Source organism: Callorhinchus milii, unplaced genomic scaffold, assembly GCF_018977255.1.
Source record: "Callorhinchus milii isolate IMCB2004 unplaced genomic scaffold, IMCB_Cmil_1.0 Scaffold15, whole genome shotgun sequence".
NCBI lineage: Eukaryota > Metazoa > Chordata > Chondrichthyes > Chimaeriformes > Callorhinchidae > Callorhinchus > Callorhinchus milii.
In genome coordinates this window covers 16,436,871-16,461,385 of record NW_024704756.1, presented here as the reverse complement: position 1 = coordinate 16,461,385, position 24,515 = coordinate 16,436,871, and the positions used below count along the sequence as shown (strand labels likewise).

The following is a 24,515-nucleotide window of genomic DNA, read 5'->3' as shown; positions in this document are numbered from 1 at the left end:
ACACACCACCTGCCAGCCCAGAGGCAAAGGTGACTGCCAACCGAGCCGGGCTGACACAAAGAGGCAACTCATGGAAATACAAGTAGTTAGCAATCAGAGGGTACAATTACATTGTACCACACTCACACATGTGACCTTGAGACGTTGTTTTGAATGACGGCGGAAGGCCGGAAGTTGCTCCTCTTTGAATACAAATTGGCTGTTGCATGCATCTACAAAATGCAGTCACTACACAATACGGAAAGTACTTCACAGAGTGTTTTGAGGGTTGGAAAAGGGGCGGTGTCAACTGCAAGGATTATTATTCTTTTCGTTGTTTTGTAAGGCCGTTTGTCTCCCTTCTCCCCGCCACTCCCCTACGTGCGCAACGCCGGCGAAGTCCTTGTGAAAGGCTTTGAGATGTTTCTATGGCATAATCAAATGCAACGATTGTCCGTCGCTATAAAAGGCTCTCATTACCATTCATTCCTTCCTTCCTTCCTCTTAAAGTTGATTGCACCTGTTGTTGCATTTAATTATCGGCCGATTTAAATGCAATTTGTTTTAAAGGGGAGTGCTTTGGTGCGTGTTGCGCGACACGATGAATCCCTTGTCAATGCGGAGGAGCGAACGCGCATCGCGTGGCTCAGCGCCTTTAATGCCCAGCCGGTGAGGCGCCGCTACCTGGAGGCGTGGGCGAAAGGCACCATGGGAGTTGTAGTCCGGCCCGGCGTGGCGCGCAGTCGCAGTGAAGCCGACTCACGTGACCCGGAGGACTACAACTCCCGTGGTGCAGCGCTCCCCCCTCCCTCCCTCTCCCGTGCAACAGTCAGCGACAGGTGGCAACCTCACCTGGTTCAGGTATGGCGGAGGATGCTGGCAGGTGAGTTGTAATTCAGGTCATCTTCTTTTTAAAACACCCGGGAAGTGACTTCAGGGAACAAAATGTAGCAGCAGTGCAGAAATCTAAAGATTGTTTTTTTTTCTTTTATTAAATCAGGAACCACCTCTTGGATGAAATTGCTCATTCACTCCCATGGCTGTTCCTGGGACATTGCTGCACACAAACCACCTGTGGCGTTTGCCCACAAAATACAAGGACTCACCGCAACTTACAGTCAATTGGCCGGTTGGGAGGAGAGGGGCAAATGACAGCCATCAGCAGACCACTTGTCAGACAGCTCAGATGGGTAATGGTGTGTGTCTCACTGTGGAGAAGATGGTGTTTATATAAACTGTTTAATTTAATGCCTTTACCCACGAGGATTAATCCTGTTTTTTAATGGACTCGAGGCGGGAAGAGTCCGAAACTGAAATTACAAAGGCAAGGATTCTTGTTATCGCTGCTGTGATAACAATAATAATTATTGCATTTGATGCATCGGGTTGTCAAGACATCTCCAAGTTTCCCACAGGATTTACTGTAAAGTGTACTGACTCCAATGTATTTTGTAGACAAGGACAGGTACCAGTTTGCACTGAAGCAATGAAGGGAATGAGCAATTGTTGGCCAGGAAAACACTCACTTTTTGAATGGCGCTGCGGGATTTTTAACGTCCACCTGAAAAGTTTGGATCTGTTGTGCTGTTTTTCTTGGTTTAAATCTCAGACTAAGAAAGTGTGGGGAGCACTGTCAACAAAGCACAAATCAGATCGAAGCCCAGTTATCTAGTAATAGGTTTAATAGGTGAATGTCACTGTGGGGGAGGTGATTGATCCCATATTTATGTCCTTTGAAACAGGTCTGGTGAGAAGACCATGGAGGCACTGAAGGAGTGCAGGCCCTGTGAGGTTGGAGACTTCAGCTTTAAGCAGTATGTCCGGCTGTTCATAGGTACGGCAAGGGCTCACCAGTATTTAATCCGCAAATATTTAATCAGAGAAACTCAATTAATTGATTCAAATTACATTTAATTAAATGCAATAAATCAGGGATGTGCGATTGGTCGCTGGGCTCTGTTATTTCAAATAATCTGTGGTGTCGGTGAGTGTGTGTCAGCCTGGCTCGGTGGTCGCTCTCTCGTCTCTGAGGCACAAGGTTGTGGGTTCAAGCCCCACGTTGGGACTTGGAATCACAGTCTAAGATGATGCTCCAATGCAGCGCTGGAGGTGCTGTCCTTCAGGTGAGACATTAAACCGAGCTCCCCGTCTGCCTGCTCAGGTGGACGCTACAGATCCCATGGCACTATTTGAAAAGAGAAGGGAGTTTCTCCCTGTCCTGGCCAACAAAACCCCAAATAAAATTGGTCGCTGCCATGTTTTGCTCACAAAATGCACAGTCACTCCACTCCACAGTATATCCTGAGCCATCTCAATGACGTAATAAGGTGCTGTATCAGATGCAAGGATTATTATTGTCCAGACTGTGCTCTGGTAATCTATCCCATGACCAGCAGAGTGCGATGTGCAATGCTAGCTGTCTGGCACATGTGGATTCACAAGCGGTAATTTACCATCTGCACAGCTGTTATTAACTAAAGAACACTAATATGTTCCTGAAAAACATTGTCGTTTTCTTCTCCCCCCCTTCACCCAAGTGGTCATTCCTCTTGTGTGAGGCAAGAGGACTGACCTGTTGCCAGGCTGTTTGACTCTGTGGCAGATCCAGTCCTGTCCTGACCACAGCAGTGTCCAGTGATCACTGGATAGCGATCATGAGTGGGGCTCAATTATCAGTTCCTCAGTCTCGGGGAACTAAAGCCAAACATGAGCCCCTACTGTGCCTCCAGCTGACACCAGTGCCTTGGGATGTCCTCCTGATGTGAAAGGCACTGTACAAATATAATTTTTTGTTGTTGACCGCCCCCCCCCTTCCCCCAGCAGCACAGGCCGGGGATGGGACCTGGGACACTCTTGCTCTGTATGGCTCTATCACAACCGAGGCATCAGAAGGAATGTCAGAGACTTTTTTTGGCACCAGTTGATTTCCTCCCAATCAGAATTTCCTGTAACCGCCAAGTAGTGGATGCTACAGACCAGGCAGAATGTGAATGAAGCTTCGCTCTCTTTGTGAGTACTGTAAGTGTTGACTGACTGTCTGAACCACAGTCACCATTTGACTAATGTTGTGTCGTTCTCAACCACATTTAAAACACGAGCAATAACTTAAATTGAGAATCCTGGAGACAGATCAACGCTGGAGGGGAAGGAATATAGACAAACAATGGTAAAATAGTGGATCAAAACCTTTATATTTTAAACACATAGAAATACAATGGTGATTTCCATTTATAAAGTGCCTTTTACATCGAGAGGACATCTTAAAGTAACTGACTGGAAGCCTAAGGTAGGCAGGGGAGGGGGGAGGAAAGATGGCTGAAGTTTGGGTTGAAGGGAGGGAAGGAGAGGGTAAGTCAGAGGGACTTCAGAACTAATCCTATCAGCTCCTGTTTTCCAGATAACACTGTTTGCGAAGAGCGACTCACTGAGGTGGATGATGTACTATTAGGTGAGAGACGACTGTGGAGTGGTGGAGAGGCTTTTGTTGTGTCAGCATCTTCTTGAGTTTGCTTTGTGCACACTTTGACCTGCAAGTGAAGCGTTTCCAGAATCTTCCATTCCTGGCCTCACCATCTCCTCTATTGCTGAAGCTGTCTCCAAGCATCACGGACTTCCCTTTTCCTGTCCTCTCCAAACATTTCCTTTCCCTCCGTAACACTGACCTCCCTGTTAAGCCCAGAACTGTGGAAAACCACACTTCAAATCACTACTGTGGAGTCCTGTAGCTCAGTGGTTAGAGCGCTCGCCTCGCAAGCGATAGGACCCGGGTTCGATTCCTGGGCAAGGCAAAACCTTAAGCAAGTTTCCTTACTCCACACACCTCCGTTTACCTAACAGTAAGTAGGACCCTGGTTGTTAGTTAATTGATGGATCACTTTCTAGGGGTAATAATCCCTTCAAAATAAGCAAATAAATACATAATAATTTGGTCACTCAATACCTACTACCCACAAAATGCAGTGTATTCTGTGAAGCGCTTTGAGATGTCTTGACAATGTGATCAGTTGCTATATCAAATGCAAGGATTGTTGTTATAAATTCAAACTTCTAGTAGTTTATCGGATATTGTCGGTCGTGATTAGTTGGTAAATTTGATCATATAATAAGTTTCTCTCGCCCGGTGTCCTGACCAACAATCCCCCAGGTACGATTGGTCACTCACGCAATGTGGCTGAATGTGGGACCTTGCTGTGCCTACAAAGACACAGTCACTACACTTTACTGTAAACCCTGTGAAGCTCTTTGAGTTGTTTCCATGACGCGATAAGTCTCTGTATGTATCAACGGTAATGATTATTATTATGAAGATACTTTTACATTTTCATGCATAATACTAACCGAATCTTAATAATTGTGCCTCCGAGGAGTAAACACATGACGCTATACTTGGAAAAAGAGAACTTTCTTTTTGCAATGGATCTTTTGTGCCCAATAATCGTACCGAACACTGTCAGTTACAGACATTGTTAAAGGCTGATTGTGAGTGAACAGTCAGTCACTGCGTGCCAGGATATGGGGAGAGGGGGAAGTCAGCTGGCCCCATTATTTTACAATAAATAATCCTGAAAATAGCCAGCGTTTAGCTGATGGTGGTGGTGCGTGCGGGGGGGGGGGGGGGGGGAGTGGGGGAGAGAACGTGCTAAACAGTGAGCTGCCCTTTTGTGAAGTCTGATGAGGATCAACGTAAGTGTCTGCTGGAAAGTTTTTATGAAATATATGTGATAATAATAATATTTTGGTCACTCAATCCACGGCTGCTTGTGGGGACGCTGCTGTGCGCAGTCGGCTGCCGCGTTTCGCCCACAAAATACTCAGTCAATTCACTTTACAGTATGTTCTGTGAAGCGCTTTGAGACGTCCCGGTGATGTGATGAGGCGCTGTATCGAATGCAAAGATCATTGTTATTACAACACACGCAATGCGGTCGCTTTAGTCCCAGACTTTGTTGGTGTTGAAGAAACTGAGATTGCGAGTGGCCAAACAGTGACTTTGCTGGAGCGCGAGAGAGCGCGACAGACAGCAAATGGGAGTGAGTGTGGTGTAGAGTGATGTCCCTCTCCAGCCCCCCCTCTGCTCCCCCCTCGGTGAAGTTTCGATGTGATTTTCCGTCCAGTTTTCAGGCGCTTTTATAAAACCTTCCCCAAGCTGCTCTGGTGGTTGCTGTGGTTTCAAGTGAAGAGGTTCATTTCCTGCATTTTTGTCATTCCCTGGGGTGGGGAGGGAGGGAAGAGGGGGGGGGGGGGGGGGGGGGGGGGGGGGGGGGGGGGGGGGGGGGGGGGGGGGGAGAGGAACAGTCATTAAACAGTCCAGCAACAAATCCTGAAAGGAAGGGGGTGGCACCAGAGAGTGAGAGAGAGAGAGAGAGAGAGAGAGGAACGAGAGGAGAAAAATGTGATTTGTTGTTTTTTTTGTGTGAGTGTGTGTGTGACTGTGAGTGTCTACTTGAAGTCGGTTCGGATCGCGGTGGGTGACTTCGCAGATAAAAAGGAATCGTCCAGAGTGAGTGAGTGAGTGAGTGAGTGAAATCGGATCGTGGGAAGGAGGGAGGGAGGGAGGGAAGAGAAAAAGAAAGAAAAGAGGGAGCGAAGTCAGCTCGGAGGAAGAAAGAGAGAGAGAGAAAGAAGAGAGAGAAAGAGAGAGAGAGGGGAGGAGTGACCCCCCCCCCCCCGCCCCCCCCCTCACTCCCTCACTGTTCCCCTCCACTTCTCAGCGCCGAGTGAGAAAAGAAGGAAAAGGCGTCGGGATTTGTGCGCAACATTGTAACTCCCCGAACAGAGGGGAAACGATACACTGTTGCGATGTGGGAACAGGAGAGTGACCGCCGGTGAAACGGTTACATTGTAACAAAGAGAAGCGGTTTACATTGACGCGAGAAACCGTGAAGGCGATACATTGTTACAAAGGCGGCGACTGATGTGCGCTCTCGACGTGGCGACGGCGATGTGGGTGGAATGATGTCTCCCCCCGATCCACACACCCACACACACACCCACACACACACCCCCCACCCCCCACACCCTCCAAAACCGGTCGATCGCTGAGGAGCCTCTGTCGTGGGTGAGTCTCCCGATTCTTCATTGCTGTCACCGGGGAGAGGAGGAGGAGGAGGAGGAGGAGAGGAGGACTCTTACCGGCGTCTGTCTCTCTCTTTCTCTGTCTCTCAGTCACTCACTCAGTCATTCACTCGCTCTCAGTCTCTCACTCTCAGTCACTCAGTCTCTCACTCTCAGTCTCTCACTCACTCTCAGTCTCTCACTTTCAGTCTCTCACTCGCTCTCAGTCACTCACTCGCTCTCAGTCTCTCACTCACTCTCAGTCACTCACTCGCTCTCAGTCTCTCACAGTCACTCACTCGCTCTCAGTCTCTCACTCTCAGTCACTCACTCGCTCTCAGTCTCTCACTCTCAGTCACTCACTCGCTCTCAGTCTCTCACTCTCAGTCACTCACTCGCTCTCAGTCTCTCACTCTCAGTCACTCACTCGCTCTCAGTCTCTCACTCTCAGTCACTCACTCGCTCTCAGTCACTCACTCGCTCTCAGTCTCTCACTCTCAGTCACTCACTCGCTCTCAGTCTCTCACTCTCAGTCACTCACTTGCTCTCCTGTCTTTTGTTTGCCTTTCATTAAGTTGCACAGACATATTCAACAGTGACTTGGATATTTTCAGCACAGAAGGGAAGGAGCCTATTCTGCTGCCGCTGTGTCAATAATTCCTGAGCAACAATCCCCAACTAACATTGGTCATCACCCAATGGCTTTTTGTGCACAATTGTTGCTGCACCGTTTGCCTACAAATACACAGTCACTCCATTTCACAGTAACATCCTGCGAAGCGCTTTGAGACGTCCTTCTGACACGATGAGGCGCTAAACCAAATGCAAAGTCTCCTGAATCCCACTGTCTCGCTCCTTCCTCACTTTCCATTCATCCATTTACTTTTCTCCTCAATCATCTCTTCCCACCGTGAGGTTCCAGTTTTACCGCCTATCGTGGAGGGTTTATTGTGTGCGTGTGTGTGTGTTGGTGGGTGGGGGGGGACACTCTGGTGCCCCTCATTGCCCACAAAACACAGTCACTACACTATACATTAGTATATTCTGTCAAGTGCTTTGAAACGTCTCAATGACATGATCAGGTGCTATATCAAAGACAAGGATTATTATTATCATCAAAGGCAATTTACCTTTTGTCCCCAATCAAAGGGAGTTGGGGTTGAGTTTCAAGGCTATAATATGTTAGTTAAAGTCTCTTGATTGTTATTCCAAACCACAGCGACGAGGTTGAGTAGATTGACAGAAGTTTGAGATCAAGTTACCCTCTTCAGTAATCCTTGCAATAATAATCCTTGCATTTGCCTTATCACGTCATTGAGACGTCTCAAAACGCTTTGCAGGATACATTATAAAGTGGAGTGACTGTATTTTGTGAGCGAAAAGCAGCAGACAATTGCGCACAGCAGTGTCTCGCGACCAGTTTAATGCTGGTATTTTGGAATTTACTTGCTTTTCATTTCTTATATTAATAAAATAAGAACTTGATAGAATAAGACTAAAACTTCTGGAAATTTGGGTGCTTTTGGGGAGCGACATGGTCGCGAAGCACTGAGAATACACAGACGCCTTCACTGACGCTGTCAGAGTTCAATGGGAGAGTAAATTTTGAGGACGATTTACAGGGAAATACACTCTGCTCACGCGCCTTTGGTAAATGGGATGGAAGTCCATGTGCCCAGCCGCCAATCTGATACAACCTTGTAAACTGCTGTCAGATAAGCTCCTGTGATTTGGGTTCATAGTTTAAAAATAATATGTGCTGTTCTTGTGAATGTTTTTTTAATACGTAGGTATGAGAGGATGGCTGCAGCCTTGTGTGTGAGATAATTATTATAATAATAATCCTTGCACCTTTTCGTCTCGTTGAAAGGTCCCAAAAGCGCTTCACAGAATACACTGTACAGTGTAGTGACTGTGTATTTTGTGGGCGAAAGGCGGCAGCCAATTGCGCACAGCAGCGTCTCACAAGCAGTTGAGGATTAGAGTAACCGATTTGATTTGGGGGGAGTGTTGGCCTGGACTCCAGGGGAGAGAGAAGCTCTCTTCGAAGAGCATCGCGGGATTTTTAACGTCCTCGGTTTAACATCTCAATCGAAAGGCAGCACCTCTGACAATGCAACACACCCACCCACCCCCACCCCATCAACCAGCGCTGTATTGGAGCGTCATCTTAGGTCTACGTGATTCCAAGTCCCAATGTGGGGCTTGAACCCAGAACCTTTTTGACTCAGAGGCGCGAGCTCCCACTGCGCCAAGCCGACACAATAAAAAGAAATTGGCAGCTCGGTGCGGGAAATAACACCCTGTGATGCATCATCGTCCAGACAATTTACACATGGAACGGGAGTCAGGAGATGGGATATTGAAGGTGTCGGAGCTCATGAGAAAATGAATCAGTAACACGCGGGGAGGGTGGGTTGGGAACGGATACTGACAGACGTTTAGTATTCAGGGAGCGCTCTGGTGATGACAGAGGGAGGGGTGCGCGGGTAATGTCCTTAGCGCAGACTGGTTAGGACACGGTTACATGACTGATTGATTCCACACCTGGTGCCCTTCATTATAATAGAAATAACATACATCAATCATTGTCATCAATGGTCGGGCCTTCAGCCTCTCTACCCCCACCCTTTGGAGCTCTATCCCGCATTCCCTTCGCCTCGCTCCCTTCCTTGCCTCCTTCAAGGCCCGACTCAAGAGCCTCCTCTTCAACCGCGTCGTCGCCCACCCTCCTACATCCCCCCCACCCCACCCTGCCCTTCCTCCACCCCTCGTGATCCCAATTCCCTGCTCGGGTCCAAATGCCCGACTGTCCAGGGCCTCGGGATGCCCTCCCCACGTGAATGGCGCCGTGTGACTGTCATTTGTTGTAGTTGTAGTTGTCATTGGGATTCTCCAGTAGGATGTCACCAAGGCAGGAGAGAGGTGGGGACATTCTTGTCTCTGGGCCAAGAGGGTGTCATGTCTAGGCTGACACTCCAATGTGATGCTGAGGGTGGGGTGGGGGAGCGCTTTGTTGTCAAAGATGCCGTCCTGCGGATGAGATGTTAAGCCCCGGTCCCATCTGTACTTGTTCAGACAGACGCTAAACATCTCGTATTCCGATTAGAAGCGAGAAGGGAGTTTCACACAGTGGTCCTGACTGTGATAAACTGAGTGTTTGTGAGATGTTGCTGCGCAGAAATTGTTAGCCTCCAAAAACAACAGCCGCCACCTCAGCGGTAATGGCCTGCAATAATAATAGCAACAATAATCCTTTCATTTGATATTGTGCCTTATCACGTCGATAAAACAGCAACTGGAGTCCTGTAGCATAGTGGTTAGATCGCTCGCCTCCCAAGCGAGAGGACCCGGGTTGGATCTTAGACAAGTTTCCTTACTCCACACGCCTCTGTTTACCTACAGTAAGTAGCAACCCGGTTGTTAGTTGATTGGTAGATCGCTTTCTGGGAGTAATAATCCCTTCAGTCACTCAATCCATGACTGTTTGTGGGACACTGCTGTACGCAATTGGATGCTGAGTTTCGCCCACAAAACATACAGTCAATTCATTTCACAGTGTATTCTCAACACCGTGATAAAGTGCTACATCAAAAGCAAGGATCAATATTGTTATTGAGATTATTATTAAGTTCTCTCTAAACTGTATTCCATACTGACTGTGGTAAGCACTGGGAGCTGTTAGACCAGTCACCTTCAGGGAGATTGGCTCAGGGACTTTTGGTTAGACAATGGCCAACTCAGATGATCCAATTTCTTTGGTATGTTTGCCTCTTTGTTGTATAATTTACATACCTGCCAAAGTTTACACTGAGGTCTGTGAAAGAAGTTAAACCTGTTGATCACACTGTCTCTTTCTCTCTTTCTTCCCCCCCCACACCCTTCACATTTGTTTAGAGTGGCATTTGCATCGGGAGTCGATCCTGCCTGGAATCGCTTGTGTGACTGAGCAGACAGACTTGTGTGTAGGGGAGCAGAGCCAGGCTCTACACAGGCATGCCCTATCCACAATAGCCGAGGAGGAAGGCACGAGGAGCCTCGCTGAGCCAGGTACCTAATCCCATCACTTGCCAAACCCTGAATCTCAGACAGGTCAGGCTGGGCTCTTCAGTGTTTTCTTTGATGCTGGTGCAAAAATTTGCTTAAAAACCAAATTGCTCTCCTTGCCAACCTTGCTAGCTCCACCTGCCCTAAGCTCCGTCTCATACTAAAGTCATTTCCCCCTCACCTCTCTCCTCTCAGCTCCATGATCCCAATTGGCATTGAAGTGTTTCTGGGGATGATTATCCAGTCAACGATGCTGACGTTATTATTGAGCACCTATATTACTATGTAGATGTGGAGTCCGGTAGCGTATTGGTTAGAGCACTTCCCTCACGAGCGAGAGGACCCAGGTTCTGATTCCTGAGCAGGGTGTAACCTAAGGCAAGTTTCCTTACTCCACACACACTTCCTTACTGTTTACCCAGCAATAAGTAGGAACCTGGCTGTGAGTCGGTTAGCAGATCACTTACCAGGATTAATAATCCCTTCAAAAAAGAATGTGGTCACTCAATGCACGACTGTTTGTGGGACGCTGCTGTGTGCAATTGGCTGTCGCATTTCTCCCACAAAATGCACAGTTACTACACTTCACAGTATATTCTGTGAAGTGCTTTGAGGTGTCTCAACGACGTGATAAGGCGCTGTATCAAATGCCAGGACTATTATTATTTTCTTTGAATCTTTAGTTGGGTTAGTCGCTGTGTCTGGCCAATTGCAACACAACACTCTCTCTCTGGTCTATTGCAGTGAAGCTCTGTCTGTCTCTCTCACTTTGTGAGGTAGGATCCTGTACCCTTGATGTGGGTTAATAACACCCAGTGATTCATGTGATGTTAACAGCAGATCAGAGAGATCCTGTAATGACACTGTGAATCAGAGCGCAGTGGCTGGATGTGATTTTGAACGAGCCACGTGGTAACCGAGGGGTTTGGTTTGCCAACAGGGCGGGATAGGGATGGGTTTTTTTTGTAGGAAGGCGGATCTCTCCTCTGTTAACATTTCGCCGCCTAGAATAAACATCTCCCTTAAATTCTTCCAGAGGTGGAACCGCATTCCTTAATAAAGTTGCTCCGGGGCTGTTTGTGCGGGTGCTGGCGGCTGCATTCGTCCACAAAACACAGTCGAAAACTAATTGACAGTATATTTCTGTGAAGCGCTTTGAGACGTCTCAACAATGCGATGAGGCGCAATGTCGAGCGCAAGGCGTGTTATTATTGTGGAAGCTGCTAATCTTGTGCAACTTCTCTTTTCTCTACCCCCCCCCCCCCCACCCTGGTGTGCAACGGAAGACAGAGCCCAGGACGAGTTTGACCCCGATGTGCGCGGCCATCGAGATTCTCGCTGGTGGCCAGGGCTGGAGATGAGAAACGCGGATGAGGGAGCGAGCGGGACGGTTCTCCAGCGCCTCCTACAGGAGCAGCTACGCTATGGCAACCCCACGGTGGGCTTCCACCAAGCCGGCCCCGGCAACACTCTGCCCTTCGGCGCCAGCGGGAGCTCGGGACCCCTTTCTCCCCCGCCCGGCAGCGAGAGTCTGAGCCAGGATGAGCGTCAGGTGGTGATGGTGGTTCCTCACCAAGCTCGGCAGGAACCTCAGGGCCAGGAGCTGCAGGTGGACAGCACCGTGATGGAGACCCAGCTGCACGTCCCGACCGGCGAGGACCTCCCCACCTACGAGGAGGCCAAGGTCCAGTCGCAGTTTTTCCGTGGACAGCAGCACCCGGGGGCCGGCACGGCCTACTTTGTGACTGGGATAAACCACAGCCAGAAAGCCAGGACGGAGGGACGTCCGGTGGTGCAGAGGGTCAGCGCGGGGAAGGTCCATCAGGACGAGGGGCTCCGTGAGCTCAAACAGGGCCACGTGCGCTCGCTCAGCGAGAGGCTGATGCAGCTTTCACTCTCCACCAACGGCGTCCAGTCCCGATCTCCCGCCGTGAGCGTCGGCCCTGGGGGAACCTCGCCCCAGCCAGCCGGGGGCTTCTATACCGTGACCCGCGTCCCCTCAAAAGGGGCCGACCCCCGCGGACCCCCGCCCGAGTACCCCTACAAGAGCCTGGCCTTGCCGGCCCCCAAGCCCGCCCTCGCGGACCACGGGCGCTTTTACAACGAGATGCGGCTGGGACCGGCAGCGAACTCCGTCAAACCGACCCCGACCAACTGTCAGCAGCATCACCGCCCGGAACCCCCCGCCCTGAGGTACCAGCTGCCCCCGGAGTATGGAGCCGTGAGGTAAGCCGTGAGAAGCCATGGGCCCAGGGGAACCTCGCCCCAGCCGGCCAGGGGCTTCTACACCGTGTGGGGAGGTGGGGGGTGTTGGTGTTGGAGAGACAGAGGAAATTTCTACTCTATGGGGGTATTGTGGAGTCCTGTAGCTCAGCGGTTACAGCACTCGCCTGGCGAGCCAGAGGAGGGTGAAACATTGGGCAAGTTTCCGTACTCCACACTCACGCCTCTGGTTACCGGCAGTCAGTAGGAACCCGGTTGTTAGTCGATTGGCGGATCACTTTCCGGGGTAACAATCCCTCCGAGAAACTGCTGTTTGTGGGGACGCTGCTGTGGGCAATTGGCTGCTGCGTTTCGCCCACAAAATACACAGTCACTCCACTTTACAGTATTTTCTGTGCTTTGAGACGCTTTTGAGAAGTCTCGAAGACGTGATAATAACAATACTTGATCGCATCACGTCGTCGAGACGTCTCAAAGAACTTTGCAGGATTTTTGTGACGTGTAGTTACTGCATTTGTGATAAAAGGCGGCAGCCAATTTGCACACACACAGCAATGGCCCCATAGACAGTCATGAAGTGAATGATTAATTTTTTATCTTGTGTATAAAAATATAATTATTCACCTCCTTGCCGAGGTGACGTGATGTCTCGGCATGTCTAGTCTGGCTGGGAAAAAGCGTCTCCCTCTCTTTCTGTCTCTGTCTCTGTCTCTCTCTCTAGGTCTCTCTCTCTCTAGGTGTTTCTCTCTCTCTCTCCCTCTCTCGGTTTTTCTCCTTCCTTCCTGTAGGGAAGCATCTGGCTCCCCACTCAGAGCCTGTCCTCAATGACCAGTCTGGAATCAGGAAATCCGAGACAATATTTAAAGGCAACTTTTTTTCTTCATCGTTGTTTATATCGCCCTTCCACATCCTCCTTGTCCGCATCTGAGACGAGCGGAGTTCAGTCCTGGCCCCCACACCCCCCACTGAGCTGTCCTGGGAATGGGCTCCCTAAGCCTTCCTTCAAAACCACCCACCCCCTCTCTCCCGCCCCCCCTCCCCAGTGCAGGAAGTAAAGCCAGAACCGTGGGAATCCTGTAACTGAGTACGAGACAGAATAGTCCTGGCTGCGTGGGTAACATTCCTCCAGAGCTCTGTAAATCAGTTTGTGGGTTGATTGATTCCTTTTTTTAGTGTGTGGGATTGTTTTATAGACCTGTACTTAATATAATAACAATAACACTAACAATAACAATAATAATAATAACAATCCTTGCATTTGATTAGTGCTTTTATCAAGTCATTGAGACGACTCAAGAATTTAACGTAAAGTGGTTTGACTGTGTATTTTTACTTTTTGGGTGAAACATGACAGCCAATTGTGCACAGCAGTGACCCACAAACAGTCGTGGATTGGGTGACCACATTGTTTTACCGACCCCCACCCAGAAAGCGATTCAGCATTCGACTAACCGGGTCCCTACTTACTGCTGGATAAACAGACATGTGGAGTAAGGAAACTTGCCGAAGGTTTCGCTCTGCCTGGGAGTCAATCCTGAGTCCTCTCACTTGCAAGGCGGACACGCTAACCACTATGCTTTATGTAAGAGTGGGGAGGGAAGGTGATGATGCATTGAGGCGGTGAATTCCACATCCTCACAGCCCTCCGTGTGTGACCAAATCCTTTCTGATTCATGTTAAGCCCTAGGTGGGGAACAGAAACGTTTACAGAGCCCTTGTGACCTGCTGAGTGTTGCGTTCTGAAGTTGCTTTCATTATTATTATTAAGAATAAGTTTCAATTATGTGAGTGTGTGCCAGTTTAACTGGTCCTGCAAACTTCCTGTTTGGGAAATTCCAACCACTCTCTAGTTGGGTTGCTCCTGGGAGGCAAAGCAAGACACTCAGTCACTCAGGACTTTGCCTGTGTGGAGGTGGTGAGGGATGAACGTCTAAAGGAGTCAGAACGTAGAGAGGTGGCTTGCTTTCCCAGTGTCCTGGCCAACAATCCTCCAGATCCATTGGTCATTCACTCATTGGTTTGTGGGATACAATCTCTAAGTGCTGTGAGACGTTTCGAAGTCCTGAGACGCTGTGAAAAAAATGTGGTGATGATTGACTGATTGATTGAGTGTTCTTTGCTCTCTCATCTAAACAGGCAGATGCAAGAGGGGCTATTGTATCAGCAGCAGCGAGCTCACCACCATAGCCAGACCTCCTCCCTGACATCGATGGGGTCTGGCTCAGCCACCCTGCCCCCTCCCTCGCCCAGGCTGAAGACCCCCCAGCCCCAGATCCTACACCCTCAGTTGCAGGCAGACCCTCTGGTCATTGTCTCACGGGCTCAGCAGATGGTGGAGATCTTGTCGGAGGAGAACCGGGCGCTGCGACACGAGCTGGAGGGATACTACGACAAAGTGGCCAAACTGCACAAGGTACAGAGCCATCGCCCCAGCGCTCGACCCCCCCAATGCTTACCCCAGGCTTCCAGACTGGTGTTTGTGTCCAAGCCCCCACCCCCCCACCACCTCATGGCCCATGGTGGCTAGAGAGGAGCTAATAGTGAAAAGCCATGTCTTCTCCTGTTGCACCTCAGCACAGGGAATCCTCTCACTCAGCTCTGTTAACCCTGCAAACCAAATCCCTAACGGGTAGGATGGTCCTAGCTGAACAAATAGCGGGAAAGCTTGCCAGGCTGTGGTCTCAATGGCAAGCTATGCGGGTTTAGCTGGTTAGAGTCCAGCAGGGAATCTGGGGTCCCCCCAAGCCTTGGCTCTCGCCAGCCTGCACCTAATACTCCCCAGGATTAGGTAAGCAGGATGCGTCTCTCCAGGGGGAGAGAGAGAGAGAGAGAAAGAGTGCGTTCCATTCCAACAATCTATCTCTGGGATTTCCATGTGTAAGTGGGAGGCCTGGAATTCTCAGTTGTGTCAGACACCCGGCTGACCAAAAAAAAAATGTTGCAGCTGGAGATGGAAATCGAGCGGGTTTCGGAGGAGTACGAGAACCTGGTGAAGTCATCCTCCAAGACAGAAGCCTTGGAAAAGGCCATGAGGAACAAGATGGAGGGGGAGGTCCGCAGGCTGCACGACTTCAACCGAGACATGAGAGGTAACGTCAGAACAGAGGCTCTCGTGTGGAGTAAAACACCGTCACGGAATAGCTGGATCGAATGTTTCTGTGCTCCTATCCCCCTGTGTAACTCATCCCCCAGATGACACGTTGAACCATCTAGGTCCTGTTTGGGTGGACTTAAAGATCTCCACTGTGCTGTTGGAAAAGAGAAGGGAGTTTCTCTGTCCCAATGTCCTGGGCGACAAACTCCACAGTTAAACTTTGTGTTTGTGCGCAAAACAGTAGCCGCAATTGTCTACAAAAAATAGTCACTACACCCGATCGCCATTCCCTGCAAAGCCGTCGAGATGTTCTGGATTAGAGGTGTTGTGTTGTGTGGTGAGGGGGGGGGGGGAGGAAGGAGTTTTTTTTTAAAGTGCGAGAGTCGTTAAGGTGAAGAGCTCAGAAAGGAAACTTGGCCAAACATCGCCGAACAGGTGCACAACAGGTGAGCTGTGGGAAAGAATGAGGTGTGGACTGCAAACCAGCGAGTGTTCATGTGATCTCACGAGACAGGTATTCGACGGGTGCGAACTTGTGGAATTGATTTCCCCGTCAGCTAATTTACTTATGTTTTCTCGTCAACCAACCTGCTCCAATATTGCCCAAGAATGTTGGCCACAAATTCCACTCACTACAAAGAACATAAGAACACAGGAATTTGCTGGGAGAAAGGTCCATCCAGTTTGCCTTCCCTCCAGTCCTGGCAGTGGCTTGACACATCGAGTCCCAAACTATACACTGTCTCCCCAGATAGTGAGTCAACGTTTCGAGTCCACGACCCTTCGTCAGAACTGGGGCATGTTCTGATGAGTTACAGACAAACTTGCATAACTCGTGTCATATATATATAATATATAATATATGTAGTTCAGGACTCGCTCTGCACATCTCTCGCCCTCACACGGGGTCTCTGTGGGAATTTCAGATCGTCTGGAGTCCGTGACCAGGCAGCTCGCTGAGAAAGAGTATGAGAGCTCGGAAGACAACCGCAAGACCATCGCTCAGCTCATCGCTCAGAGTAAGTGGGTCCCTTTAACCGCGGCTGCTTTCACCATCGCCATCGACGCTAGCACCACACCTGACTCTGAGAGGAATTGCGTGTCGCGAGGACATTAACCCATTGATTACAGCCTCCGTCATTGCTTAATTCCATCCGTCACTGGCTGCCTTTTCCAATCACTGCTCCTAAAATCCCCATCAGGCTGATCTCTCAACTTCAGCACATGGTCACACCTCACCTCCCCGCCTCGACTCCACTTTATCTATCTTCGTATCCCACCTGAAAACCTACCACTTCAACTGGGTCTATTGTCACTTCCCCCCTCTCCGCCAGCCCCCTTCTCTCTTTCCTCCCCTTCTCCCATCTATCTCTGTCTGTGTGAAGCATTTTGAGACGTTATCCTACGTGAAGACTCGGGTCACACAGACTAACGAGGCTCACGTTAATCTTCGATTTCCTGACAATCTTGTTCCAACGAGACAGAGAGAGGGTGAGAGTAGACTGTATATGAGAATACATGTGACAATATAAACCAGACCTGCCAAGTTTCAGAAGAGAATGCTGAGGTGTGTCTCCAATGGCTTTCAGAACCAGACAGACAGGACATTGTTGCACTAATAAACTCGTAATGGTGAAGATATTTACTGGCTTAGCCTTTGGACATTCTTGTAACGATTGCACAAAGCATGTGATTTACTCACTAGATCATTGCCGAGTGGCTTGTGCTGGTTCTTCTGACTCTCTCCCTTTCGGGGCCCTCAGCAACTGATCCCCACACAGGAAGGTCCGGGAGGTGAGGGTTGGATGGTGCTCCTGTTGGACCTCAAGAAACTTGACATTGGTTCTAAACCTGGGGCTCTCAATCTGTCCGTCTCTTGGGCGGCCGTTAAAGATCCCAAAGGACAAGGAGTGGGGTCTCCCAGTGTCCTGGCCAACGATCTTCGAGGTTAACCGTTCACCTCAATGTTTTGGTCAACAACCCTTAAATTCTTTCCTCTCCACTCCTCTTCGCTTGGTGTTCCGAATTGTCTCTGTGAAGAGAGACATTTGAGACATTCATCCCATGTGTAGAGCGCTGTATAAGTGAACGTTGCTCTACAATAAACCAAAGTTTTACATTGAGTTGTCTTGAAACAAACCTCATTGTTTCCTCTCGTCTCCTCTCCTGTCGTTCCTTCCCCCCCACACCTTCCCAGATAAAGAAAACCTGAGGGAAAATGAGAAGCTGGAGATGGAGTTGGGTGCCCTCCGGTCTACCAACGAGGACCAGAGGAGACACATTGAGATCCGGGACCAGGCTTTAAACAACACGCAGGGCAACGTGGTCAAAATGGAGGAAGAGGTAGGAGGAGGGGAGTGTGAGTGTGCGCGTGAGTGCACGTGCGTGTGTGTGTGTGCGTGTGTGTGTGTGCGTGTGTACACATGTGTGCGTGTGTGTGTGTGTGCGCGTGAGTGCGTGTGTGCACATGTATGTGTGTGCGTGCGAAATTCTAGACGTCCAGACCTTCTCGGCGTTTCACGTGTAAATTGGGGGCGAGTTTTGCAGTTTAGTCCCAAATCTAATTAGAACAATGAAGAAGGCAAAGAGACTCGCGGGGACGGCAGCTCGAGTTTATACATCACGCCCCTCACACGCGCGGGGGGGGGGGGGGGTGGGGGTAGCGTCCTGGGGCTTAAATTGGTGAAGGGTCAAGTTTTGCCCCAGGAGCTGTTGCTGCCCTCTAGTGGCTGGTGGCCAGCAGTACGGGGGTGGAGGAAAATCCGCTTTAGTCTGAATCTGGAGATTATTCTGTCTGAAGAGTTAAGATGGGGGGGGGGGGGAGAACGGTGACAAATCCTCTAACCCCCCCCCCAGGGCTTGGTTCGGAAGCTCGTTTCCCGCAGCCCCTTAAAAGGGGAAACGGCTTCCGAGTTCCCGGGTTTAGAGTCAGGACTTCGGTTGCACATTCCCTCCCCGTCCCCGTGAGCCGAAAGGAAGTTTCGCCCTTCCTGAGCACAGTGAGTGGCTTTGGCAAAGGCTGGAGTGAGGTTTCCACAGGCCTCGCCTCGCTCGCCCTTAACCCTTTCCAGACCACAGGTGTGACCCACAGGATGTTCTGATAAAGGGGTTATTTAACAATGCCCCCGTGTCCGTCAGCCAACTCCTGACGATAGCTGTCGAGCTTAACAGAGGTCATTGGGGAGAGAGGGAGGGAGGGAGGGAGGGAGGGAGGCTGCTTTGTCAGCTTGTTACTTGAGTCTCCCTTCCCCCTGTTTCTTTCTCTTTCTCTCTCTCTTTCTCCCTTTCCCCCCACTTTACTCCCACAGCTGCCATCTCCGTCTCTCGCTCTTTCTCTCTCCCCCACTCTCTTCCCACTTTTGCCCCCCTCCCCACCACCCCGCCCCTCTCCCCCTTCCCCTTCTTTATTCCCTCCCTCTCCCCCTTCACAGTCTTCCCTGTCTGACCTGTCTCTGGCTCTGTCTCCGGCTGCGGTCGTGACCTGTCTGTGTCTGTGCGTCTGTGTCTGCGGTTGTAGCTGAAGAAGAAGCAGGTGTACGTGGACAAGGTGGAGCGGATGCAGCAGGCTCTGGTGCAGTTGCAGGCGGCCTGCGAGAAACGGGAGCAGCTGGAATACCGGCTCCGGACCCGGCTGGAGAGGGAGCTGGAATCCCTCCGGCAACAGCAGGTACCAAAACACACAGTCACTACACTTCACAGTGCACCCTGTGAAGCTCTTTGAGACGTCTCGACGACGTGATCAAGCGCCGGGTCAAATGCGAGGATTATTATTGTTATTATCAAGGGATATGGGGCAAAGGTGGTAAATGGAGTTGAGGGACAGGCCAACTAGAATGGCGGAACAGGCTCAAGGGGCTGAATGGCCTCCTCCTGTTCCTAGGTTCCATTCCACCACCTTTGATTCCCTTGGGTTTGCGGCAGCGAGTAGCTGACCCTCCGCGGTGCTGTGCGTGACCTGCCTTCGCGTCCTTGCCCTCCGCCCTCACTGTATCGGTCTTGTGTGTGGGCAGCGCCAGGGGGGGCCGCAGATGGTGACGGGGTCGGAGCCCAGCGCCGCGGGCCTGCGGGAGATGCTGCGGGAGAAGGAGGAGAGGATCCTGGCCTTGGAGGCGGACATGACCCGCTGGGAGCAGAAATACCTGGAGGAGAGCGTGATGCGTCAGTTTGCTCTGGATGCAGCTGCTACAGTCGCGGCTCAGAGGTAAGCCATCGGGGGGGTGTGGGGGGGGTGACACACCATACAACAAAGACACGGCTGAGGAATTTTACACAGATTCACCCACCATCCCCACCAACCATCCCCCCCACCCCTCCCTCCTGCTCGGGGTCAGGCTCCACCACTGTTAAAGCGCTTCTGAGACACTGACCCACGTAAAGGGCTCTTGTGTAAATGCAAGTTGCGGTCGTTGTTGTTGACTCTTGGCCTGAGACTGGGTGAAATTTGGGGCCAATATTTTTGTGACAGATGTCACTGGTGTGGATTGTTCAGTGGTGTTGTGAGGGCGGGCGGGGGGGAGAGAACGCTCCCTATTCGAGCCAGGATAAACTGCCTGATGTTCATTCCCATTTCTGTTTGTTAATGGAATTCATCCCTGAATCCAGGCACAGGGAGGGAGGGAGGGAGAGAGGGAGGGAAGAATGCTGGCAAGCTACCAGGTTGCACACACATCTGCCAGGCATGTAATCTGTTTCACACACAGGACTGATGGAAGCCATTAGCTGCTGTTCATTCTTTCAGTGAATGATGTATTGTTACTGCAGTCAGACCACAAACAGTGCAGGTGACTGAATGAGCTCAGCCTTGTGAAAGGAGAGAAGCTTTGCCTTGGGCTGAGAGAGGGGGGGGGGGGGGGGGGGTTGGGGGGTGGTGGTGGGGGGGAAAGAACCAATGGCGTCACCAAACGGGACGTCAATTGAAGAGCCAGGAACGCTCAGCTATTTGGAGTACTTGGTGGTGGGGAGTTGGGAGTGGGGAGAGGGCGTGTGAGGGAGGGAAGGGTTGGCAGGCAGAAGCCATGGCATGAGTGAGCCCCATTTATGTAAAGACTTAAGCAACTGCTGGGTGTGTAGCTCATCGGAACAAAGCAACAATTAAAGTTTCTCTTTAATTTTTTTTCAAAGCAATTTTAAGTTTGGAAAAAGGCTGACAGGATCAACCAGGAAAGTAGATAAATGCTAACGCTACAACTATCTACTTAACCACAAAACTAGACTACTGTAGTGTGTGTGTGGGTGGTGGGGGCGGGGGGGGGGGGTGCGGTGGGAGGAAGAGATGACATTCTAGTGCTGTGTGGTTTGGAGTCAAATGTTATCACTAGTTTTGGTTACCGCATTGTGTTTGACGTTGAGTTCTTGCCCGTTGGCAGGGACACCACCGTGCTCGGTCACTCTCCAAACAGCAGCTACAATAATTCCCTGGAAGCACGGATTCAGAAGGAGGAGGAAGAAATCTTAATGGCCAACAGGAGGTGCTTAGACATGGAGAGCAGGTGAGGAGATAAGACAACTACCAACTGAGAAACAGCCTCCGAATCCGAAGGTTGTGGGTTCAAGTCTCGCGACAAGTCTCTGAGCTCACAGTCCAGGCTGACACTGGGGGAGGGCTGCCTCATCCTTTGGGTGAGATGTTGAGATTTTAAACCAAAAGTCAGTTTGCCTGTTCAGGAGTTAAAGGTCCCCCATAACACGATCGGAAAAGTGAGGGAGTTCCTCACGGTATCTTTACCAACAATCTTAGTGTTAAGGCTGTTCTGAGGCTCTGCTTGTGTGGCAGTTGGTGCCAGCACTTCTCCTGTGAAACGCTTTGAGATGTTTTGGTATTCCAGGCGCTGTATCAAATGCAAGGATTATTTTCTATTTCTTTTTAATGCCAGTGTTTAGTTCTTAAGCCAAGAAGCAATCTGTTCCTTGTCTTCCTTTCGATGCCATGTTATAATTGACGGCTGGTGCCACATGTGCTAGCTTTACTCCTAATTCCCTGCCATCTGTTACCCGCCCCCCCCCACCATGAGGAAGAGTCTAGTCTCCGCTTGAGCTGATTCCTCTGGGAACGAACCTATATCCTCACACTCTTAAACCAACAGTTTTCAAAGGTCTGAATTGATCTGGGAACCCGGATGTTAGTCGATTGGCGGATTGCTTACTGGGGGTAATAATCCCTCAAAAAAAAATTGGTCACTCAATCCATGACTATTTGTGGGACGCTGCTGAGTGCAATTGGCTGCCGTGTTTCGACAACAAAATACACAGTCAATTCACTTTCCAGTATATTCTGTGACGCGCTTTGAGATGTCTCGACGACACGATAAGGCGCTATGTCAAATGCAAGGATTATTGTTATTATATGTATAGACTTCATGTTCCCTGTGTGTGTGTGTGTGTTCCCAGGATCAAGACACTCCACGCTCAGATAATTGAGAAGGACGCTATGATCAAGGTCCTGCAGCAAAGGTCCCGGAGAGATCAGCTGAAGACTGAGCCCCCAACTGTTCTGAGACCCTCCAAGTCGCTGGCCTCGATAGCCAACGCGACTGCGGGGCTGCCCTCCTACCCCACCTCGCTCTCCAGTAACCGCATCATAGAGGAGAGGAAGGAGGACAGGAACTGGAAAGGCAGTTTGGGTAAGAACATTGTGAAGGATCTTAGTTAAGCTCTGCCCTCGCTGGGAGTTCCAGCTCTGAGTTGGGTGGGGGGTGTGGGGTTTGAGTGGACAGTCCAGGCTACTGCTCCAGCGCAGAGGGGGTGGGTAGTGGTGGGAGGTTGTGGGGGACTGGGGGAAGAGTGGTGCAATGTCAGTGGTGTTGCCTTTTGGGTTGTGATGTTAATCCGACGTCCCGTTGGCTGATTCAACCGAAGATTAATAATAATAATAATACTAGCATTTGGTATAGCGCCTAATAATAATAATAATTTGGGTCACTCAATCCACGGCTTTTTGTGGGGACGCTGCTGTGCGCAATTGGCTGCTGCGTTTCACCCACAAAATACACAGTCACTTCACTTTACAGTATTGGTGTGAAGCGCTTTGAGACGTCTCCACGACGTGATAAGGCACTGGTTCAAACGCGAGGATTATTATTATTATTATTATTATTATGTGATTTTATTAATTAGCGTATTTTTTTTGATATAAAAGGTTTCCTGCTGAACACAGATCGGAGTGAGTCTCGCTCGGCCTCGCCTGCCCCGACCACCCCCTCTCTCCTCTTGGCTCACTCCAAGACCGGCAGCCGGGACAGCTACACCCAGACGGACAGGGGTCCCGAGCAGAGCAAACCCGTGGCCAGCCCGACACTGACCACGACATTGCAGGGAGCGTGGCCTCCCAGTGCGAGCAGGCCACCCCCTGCCCTCCATGGTACACCCCGTGTGTGTGTGGGGGTGAGGGGTTGTGTGTATTGGGGGGTTGTGTGGTGGGGGGTTGTGTGTGTGGGGGGTTGTGTGTGTGGGGGCTTGTGTGTGTGGGGGGTTGTGTGTGTGTGTGAGGGGGGGTTTCGCCCACAAAATGCACAGGCAATTCACTTTATACAGGACTAGCTGTACCCTTTGCAAACAGTTTAATCGGCTTTCTCTCTCTCTCTCTCTCTCTCGGCATTTTATTTGTCAGTGAAAGGCTTGATCTTCGCTTCTTTCCTTAAGATTAAGAAAATGTGCTATTGGCCTGGTTGGCGCTCGAGTTCACACGCGATCCTCTGAACATCAGCCGTCGCCCTGAAGGAAAGGGGAAAAGTGTAGACAAGGTGCTGTACTGAGCTTCGCTGTGTTGTGTTTCCAGGGACAGATACCTTACCTTCTCTGGGAGGAGGAGCGTTTGATGTGAGGGGAACCCCTCCCCTCTTTGGGCAAGACCTGGCTGACGCCGAGATGGTGGAGATCCTGATTTGAGGCCTCGCTGGATCGGAGTGAGCTGGCGAACGCAGGGAATCTGGAGGTGGAAGAACTGGGAAGTCCAGGATTTTAGCACACACGAAAGGAGAAAGCGGGAGAGAAGGTTTCAAGTCGATAAAGGGAACCTGATCCTCAGCAAGCAGGGCTGAAGCTAGAGACCGGCCGAATGGACAGAAGGATGCATTACGTGTTATATTTACCTTTTTATTTTTAATTATACTTTAAGCCACACACACACACACTATATACACACACACACACTACACACACACACACACACACTATACACACTATACACACGCACATATATATATGGCAATTACCCAGCTTGGTCTTTTGCTGGCCAACCTCATCATGGACCAATTAATGACGACTTGCACTGCCTCTAACAGTACATTCCTCTCCCGATGCCAGTGGGGTTTCGGCTGCCACTGGGAAACAAGTATTATGTGCATGTGGACAATGGAGGCAGTTGGCCTCCTTACCTTAACTTACCCGAGGAGTCACGCTCCGCCATTGTCGAGCTCTCTGCTCCGCTACCCTGTGCGGGGGGCACTATATAAATGCTTGTTCTTGTCGCTTTCTACGGAGAAATATAGCACTATGTTGGCGGGACCGCTCAGGGGCTCTGTCCTAGACAGACAACTCCTCTCTCTCTCTCTCAGACTGTAACCAGCTCCGCAGGTGGAGCCATGGGAAAGGATTCTTCACGGAATATTACAACCGAATTTCCGAAAAGCGAAAGCTAAGCATCTCAGTGCTATACACAACTCAGAGCAGCTGCTTTGATAGATCTTTTACACACCCAGGTCTGTGTAATGGTCTGTATTTGGTCTGTATTTACACACCAGACGCCAGTGGTTTACACCCTTCCGGTTGACGTGAGGCGGGTGGGGCTGGTGGGGGGGATTGGGGGTGTTACAGAGAATGTATAGGGTGTTCACAAAGTCCTGGTACCCCCATGTGTTATTTTTTACACATTGCACTTACCAAACGTGGCAGAATGATGATAATTTGGACATACTTAATCGGATTGGGTACAAGTGTTTAACTGTATTTAGACCATCCAGAGGATTGGTGTGTGAGCGAGTGTGTGAATGTATGTGCGAGTGTATTTGTGTGTGTGTGAATGTTAGTGAGTGTGTGTGTGTTTGTGTGTATGTGAATGAATGTGTTAGTGAGTGAGTGTGTGTGTGATTGTGTGTGAGCGTGAGCGCCATCATTTTCACGG

At 50.2% G+C, this 24,515-nt stretch overlaps 1 protein-coding gene across 3 annotated transcripts; it reads left to right on the top strand.

Moving 5' to 3' along the window:
* Positions 1 to 816: 816 nt before the first annotated feature.
* Positions 817 to 23,535, top strand: amot (angiomotin). 3 transcript variants are annotated; one of them, XM_042340882.1, is made up of 15 exons: positions 817 to 862; positions 1,722 to 1,813; positions 3,377 to 3,427; positions 9,931 to 10,083; positions 11,367 to 12,306; positions 14,440 to 14,716; positions 15,248 to 15,392; positions 16,324 to 16,416; positions 17,595 to 17,740; positions 18,915 to 19,064; positions 19,408 to 19,598; positions 20,764 to 20,886; positions 21,785 to 22,017; positions 22,533 to 22,754; positions 23,172 to 23,535. In XM_042340882.1, exons 1-15 carry the CDS (start codon positions 843 to 845, stop codon positions 23,279 to 23,281), a joined length of 2,946 nt encoding a protein of 981 aa, XP_042196816.1. In that variant the 5' UTR covers positions 817 to 842; the 3' UTR covers positions 23,282 to 23,535. The 3 variants fall into 3 exon arrangements, with proteins under 3 accessions (XP_042196816.1, XP_042196817.1, XP_042196818.1); XM_042340883.1 differs by lacking the exon at positions 817 to 862 and adding an exon at positions 1,033 to 1,175; XM_042340884.1 differs by lacking the exons at positions 817 to 862; positions 1,722 to 1,813 and adding an exon at positions 2,955 to 2,988.
* The last annotated feature ends 980 nt before the right edge of the window (positions 23,536 to 24,515 follow it).